The sequence below is a fragment of the Gopherus evgoodei genome, chromosome 1 (assembly GCF_007399415.2).
Source record: "Gopherus evgoodei ecotype Sinaloan lineage chromosome 1, rGopEvg1_v1.p, whole genome shotgun sequence".
NCBI classification, from domain to species: domain Eukaryota; kingdom Metazoa; phylum Chordata; order Testudines; family Testudinidae; genus Gopherus; species Gopherus evgoodei.
In genome coordinates, this window is record NC_044322.1 from 227,092,279 (window position 1) to 227,098,278 (window position 6,000).

The following is a 6,000-nucleotide window of genomic DNA, read 5'->3' on the forward strand; positions in this document are numbered from 1 at the left end:
CCAATCAGGATTACCCCCGTCATAGCTCTCTTTTGCGTTGAAAAATTGAACTTTTTGCTCAGAAAATTAGAACAAAGCTAAACATTAAAGTGGATGTATAAGATGTGTAAGAGACTGAGAGCCATTGATTTCAGTGATGTTACGCCAGCAGATAATTCGGTTCATAGTCTATCCACTTTACCCCTCAACTTGCCATTATTAGTTGGGTAGATTCTTATAGACATCATAGTTTTTAGGAACATGGAGAATTTAGAGACTATTGAAGATTGGTTGGAAATGGTTTGCCCATCATGGGAAAATATTGAAGAATTGAACATTTTTTCCCCATCCAAAACTGGGACAAAGTCAAAAATCTCAAAAGTGTTCACAAAGCAAAAAAAATAATTTTTTTTTGTTTTGTTTCAATCTATTTAAATATTTTGTTGCAAAATTCAAAAGTTTTGGTCAACCATTTTTCATATTTTTTTAAACATAATTAACTTAAATTTCAAAACAAAGTATTTTCAAACCAGGAAATAAAAATTTTTCATTTAGATGTCGTCAAAATGGGACATATTGACAATTTCAGACTCTCCCTCGCCTCTTGTTGAGGTGGACTAATTAAGCCAATGGGAGAGCGTTGTCCAGTTAGCATAGCGCATTTTCACCAGATGCACTGCAGCTGCACCAATGTAGCACAGTAGTGAAGATACGCCCTTAGCCTCTGCATGCCTTAATTAATCCACCTTGAAAATTGTATAACGATACTTATCTTTCTTGTAAGTGCTCTGAGAGCTTTAAGTAAAAGGCACTATAAGTGAGGTCCGATTCACTTCTGATTAACACCAATGTAAATCTAGAGTAAGTCCGCTGAAGTCAATGAAATTACACTATGGTAAGTAGGAGCCATACAAGTGTTATATTATCTGAGTTGAAATCTGCCATGAGAAGAGAATTTTTTCCAATATTTTCAAAGTCTAATGTATTCATAGAACAGACACAAATGCCTAATTCATATAAATGCCAACATCTGTTTTGTAGCCCCTGATGCTCCATATACCCACTGGAAGCAAACTGTCTTCTACTTAGAGGACTACCTAACTGTGAGAAGAGGTGAAGAAATCTATGGAACTATATCAATGAAACCAAATGCAAAAAATGTGGTAGGTTGGCTTCATTGGTTCTAACTTGTGGCTGTAATGCTAGATGTACCATACACAGGACTAAATAGAGTGAGCCTGTTAAAGGGTCTGAACTCATGATCAGTCACAGGAAGTCAATGAGCTCAAACTAGCTACAGGAATAAAGGGAAACACAAAGACTTTTTATCAATACATTAGAAGCAAGAGGAAGACCAAGGACAGGGTAGGCCCACTGCTCAGTGAGGAGGGAGAAACAGTAACAGGATATGGCAGAGATGCTTAATGACTTTTGTTTTGGTCTTACCTATCTCATAGAGCTGGAAGGGACCCTAAAAGGTTATTGAATCCAACCCCCTGCCTTCACTAGCAGGACCAAGTATAGATTTTCCCCTGGATCTCCAAGTGACCCGCTCAAGGGTTGAACTCACAATCTTGGCTTTAGCAGGCCAATGGTCTGAGGTAAACAGGATGAAGTTTAACAAAGACAAATGCAAAGTGCTTCACTTAGGAAGGAACAATCAGTTTAACACATACAGATTGAGAAGAGACTGTCTAGGAAGGAGTATGGCAGAAAGGGATCAAGGTTTATAGTGGACCACAAGCTAAATATGAGTCAGTGTGATGCTGTTGCAAAAAAAGCAAACATGATTCTGGGATGCATTAACAGGTGTGTTATGAGCAAGACATGAGAAGTCATTCTTCTGCTCTACTCTGCACTGGTTAGGTCTCAGCTGGAATATTGTGTCCAGTTCTGGGCACTGCATTTCAAGAAAGATGTTGAGAAATTGGAGAGGGTCCAGAGAAGACCAACAAAAATGATTAAAGGTCTTGAGAACATGACCTATGAAGGAAGGCTGAAAGAATTGGGTTTGTTTAGTTTGGAAAAGAGAAGACTGAGAGGGGACAGGATAACAGTTTTCAGGTATCTAAAAGGGTGTCATAAGGAGGAGGGAGAAAACTTGTTCACCTTAGCCTTTAAGGATAGAACAAGAAGCAATGGGCTTAAACTGCAGCAAGGGAGGTTTAGGTTGGACATTAGGAAAAATCTGTCAGTGTGGTTAAACACTGGAATAAATTGCCTAGGGAGGCTGTGGAATCTCCATCTCTGGAAATATTTAAGAGCAGGTTAGATAAATGTCTATCAGGGATGGTCTAGACGGTATTTGGTCCTGCCATGAGAGCAGGGGACTGGACTCAGTGACCTTGCGAGATCCCTTCCAGCCCTAGAATCTATGAAGTCTGTTCACAACCTCACTGAAACTGGATGCAAATAACTATGTTTATACAATGCAATGTTGCACTATTAAAATCAGGATTGGGGAAAAAAAGAAAGGTTCCAAATGCAGTGCTAAGTCAGTTGTACAGTGTATCTTGTATGTTTTATAGCTCTCACTTTGTGACATAAGCAGGAAGGCCATGTTTCTTCTGCTGTTGAAATCAGTGATAAAATTCCCATTGCTTTCAGTGGTGGATGATCAGGCATAATTACTTCAGTTATGCATTTTGGGCCATATTTTCAAAAGAACTGACATCTGGCAGCTCCCAACTGGGCACCTAGGTAAGGGGTTACACATTTTCATATGCACTCAGCTCGTGTATAGGTTCTGTTTGTCTCAATGGCAGCTGTTGGCTGATGAGTACTTTTGTAATTCTCCCATCTCAGCTGGGTGCTAAACTGGGACCTGAGTTTTGTTTGAAAAATCTAACCCCAGATGTGGATGCTGAACTCTGAAAATGTGACCCTTATAGCCTAATCCAAAAAAGAGCAAAGGGACTGGAAAGACTCCCATTGACGTCAGTGGGTGTTGGGCTACTACATGGTAGAGCAGGTCAAAAACTTTCCATCAAAACTATTTTTGATGGAAAATTGGAATTTCATTTGGAAGTGGATTAAGCTAAATTGGGGTAAAACCACTCCTATTCCAGGCTAAGTGTCTCCACATAGGGGTTTATAACTGTTCTAGAATAGTTATTCCAGAACAGCTATTTTGGTAAATTCCCAACAAGCCTATGAAGAAACCTCTGAGAAGAATGTACAAAGCTTCCACTGCTGTAGATTATCCAATGAATGCTGTTGGGCCATTTATTCTTACTTCATTGGTAAAAAGAACACTGTGTGCATGTCTTTCTGAGTCTGCACTCTTTCTTAGGCTGAGTAAAAATAATCAAATTTGCATACAAAACTACTTACTGTCTTACTTACATGTTACGTCTAAATCTTCATTACAGCGTGACCTGGATTTCACAGTAGACTTGGATTTTAAAGGACAGCTGTGTGAAACATCTGTATCTAATGACTACAAAATGCGCTAGCAAAAGAACCTCTTGAGAGACAGAGAGAAGAAGAATTGCATCAAATCTTGATCCACTGCACTTCAAGCTAGAAACAATTGTTTGCAGGTCTATTACATTAGACCCTAGAAAGTGTACTCTGGTGAAAGTTGGTAACCTGATCCTTCCTGTTGGTGCCACATGGAGATAGGATCCTGCTATGAATGTACAGTATACAGAATCATAACTTTTGTCAATCATATAGGCAAAATAAGCAAACAGTCTTCAGTACTCTGGTTAATTTTAGGAGGGCAGAAGATGCATAAATCAAATTGTACTATTTACTGTGAATTTCTGGTTCTTCCAAGCTTTGCATGCTGCAGGCAGTTAGGACAATTACTTTAAAATAGAGGACCACTGAGACACATCATGATAGCATTACTGAGATCATAGTATAAATATATTATAAATATAAAACTATGTTGTACATCAGAAGGATTCTATTGCTTCATAATAGGAATTTGTGTTGTGATTAGTTTTTCCTACCATTAAGCAACAATAGAAAGTTAGCTGTACTGGCTCTGATGTTAATCTAGCTAGGCATATGCTCCAGCTGTCATTCACTGCCCTTCACTGTAGCTTTGGGGAATATTGCATATTGATTATTAGTGTGAGCTACAAGGTAACAGAAAAGCAGCAGCTGTATTTTAGAGTATCAGTTAGAAAACATACATCTCTAACTTTCACTATTGATTTCTGTCCCATTCACAGATTGACATCTGTCAGTTATTTAGAAAACAAGTTTAACTTTTCATCATTTGGGAACATTTTGTGATGAATTGTTATAGCTGGATTTTGCATGAGACCTTCCTAAATTTGGCATACAGTATTTGAATGAGATGAGCGCAAAACGTTTAAAATGGTAGATTAGTCATGCTTGGTTGGCCACGTCACATCTCAGTTTCTCTCTCAGCAACCATCTTAATAAAAAGTAATTTTAGTTCTGAATAAACAGGGGGTTGGTGTTTACTTTTTTGGTGGTGTTGGACAGGTCACTTTAAAGTGCAGATATTAGTCTCAAAAGTGCAGTGATTACCTTTGCTGAAATGGGGTAATGTTTATTTTAAAAAAATCTGTGGCTTCTGTATTATGAAGATGTCTGTAGCTTTTTTCCACCTTCCACTTATTTTACTTCAAATATGTTCAGCTTATAGTTAAAATATTAACTGATTATATTCCTTGAGATATATGTATCAATTTTTTTTTACTATATATAAATATTGGGCATTTACTCACATGTAATTTATTAAATTGTTGCATCATTGTCTTCATCTGTATGTCTTCCAGCCACCAAAGGTATTAGGCACAAAAAGATGTTCTTGTCATATACTAGATAAAATTGACTAGTTTTCTGTCTGAGATACTTTCTTCATCAGCTGCAAATGAAACAGGCTAGAAGTTGTGAAAAGCTAACAGTGCTGAAGGTGTAAACTTGTTCATAAGCTTTTCTTAAGTTCCTGTTTTGTCAGTGTAACGATTGACTGCTTTTAACCTTTTAGACATGTTTCTATTGTTTTTCACTTCATCTGAGAGATGTACAGTACTTCCATTTTCTTATGGTCTAAAGATTATGGTCTTGGGATCATGGTATCTATGTAGAAAGAAATTAAACTGTAATTTGGCAGTAAAACAAATTGTTCACTCTGCAGTTAATTATGATTCCTTTAAAGCTATTTTTACTCTTTTCTTTGAGCCAGATGCTAAAGTCTTTACTCACCCTGAATTGTATTGTAACAGGGTGGCCTGCCTCTTTTCAGACCAAGTGGTTTGGGAAGCAGCCTGCCTGATTCTGGAGAGGAGTCCAAATCATCCGACTCATTTGGGCAGCATCAGGTGACTAGGTTTGATGAATCCTAGCTAGGAGATATAGATGTGGGTTTCAGCCCCATGAGGGAGCTTGGGACCAGGACAGAGCTGGAAGAACATTTCCTGTAACTGCAGCAGAGGACTGAGAGGCCCTGTGAACACCTGTAGCCTGGGTGGAGGCTTTGACTACTAAACTTCCTGAGACTAGGGGGTTGGCAACAGGACTGTCACTTTATGTTTTCACTCTACATTTCCTTTTTTTGTGTTGGACAATAAACAGAGCCCTGAGGCCAGGGCTATGAACTGATGTGGGTATGGCTAATTATTTTCCCCAGGTTGGTTATCGAGTCCACCAGCATGTGAAACCTTACTCCTCAGAAAGTCCTGTTTAAGTGGGACTATTCATGGAGTCAGGTACTTCTGAAGGTGAGGAAAGAGATCAGAATCTGTCCCTGTTTCCCCAATGTATATTGGGATGCACCTACTGTTTCACAAGTGGTTACTGTGCTGACTACAATTGACCAGGAAAATATTTGCTCAAATTGTTTTACTTTGTGCATTTGACAGCCCTTTGGCCCAGATCCTCAAAGGAGTTTAGAGGCTTAACTCCCTTTGATTTCAATAGGAGTTAGGCACCTAAATACTTCTGAAGATTTGGGGCTGTGTGTATAGTCATTTGTGCCTGCTGTTTGTGGTGGGTTTTCAGACAACATAAGAAAGCAAAACCTTTTTATAAAATAGG

At 38.5% G+C, this 6,000-nt stretch overlaps 1 protein-coding gene across 3 annotated transcripts in view; it reads left to right on the forward strand.

Annotated features, from left to right (window-relative positions):
• Window positions 1-5,774, forward strand: part of PRMT8 (protein arginine methyltransferase 8) — a 110,752-nt gene extending 104,978 nt beyond the window's left edge. For all 3 annotated transcript variants that reach the window (XM_030538503.1, XM_030538513.1, XM_030538521.1), the window contains 2 exons: window positions 1,021-1,142; window positions 3,351-5,774. In XM_030538503.1, coding sequence (XP_030394363.1) covers window positions 1,021-1,142; window positions 3,351-3,434 — 206 coding nt within the window. In that variant the 3' untranslated portion in view covers window positions 3,435-5,774. The remainder of the gene's footprint in view (window positions 1-1,020; window positions 1,143-3,350) is intronic.
• The last annotated feature ends 226 nt before the right edge of the window (window positions 5,775-6,000 follow it).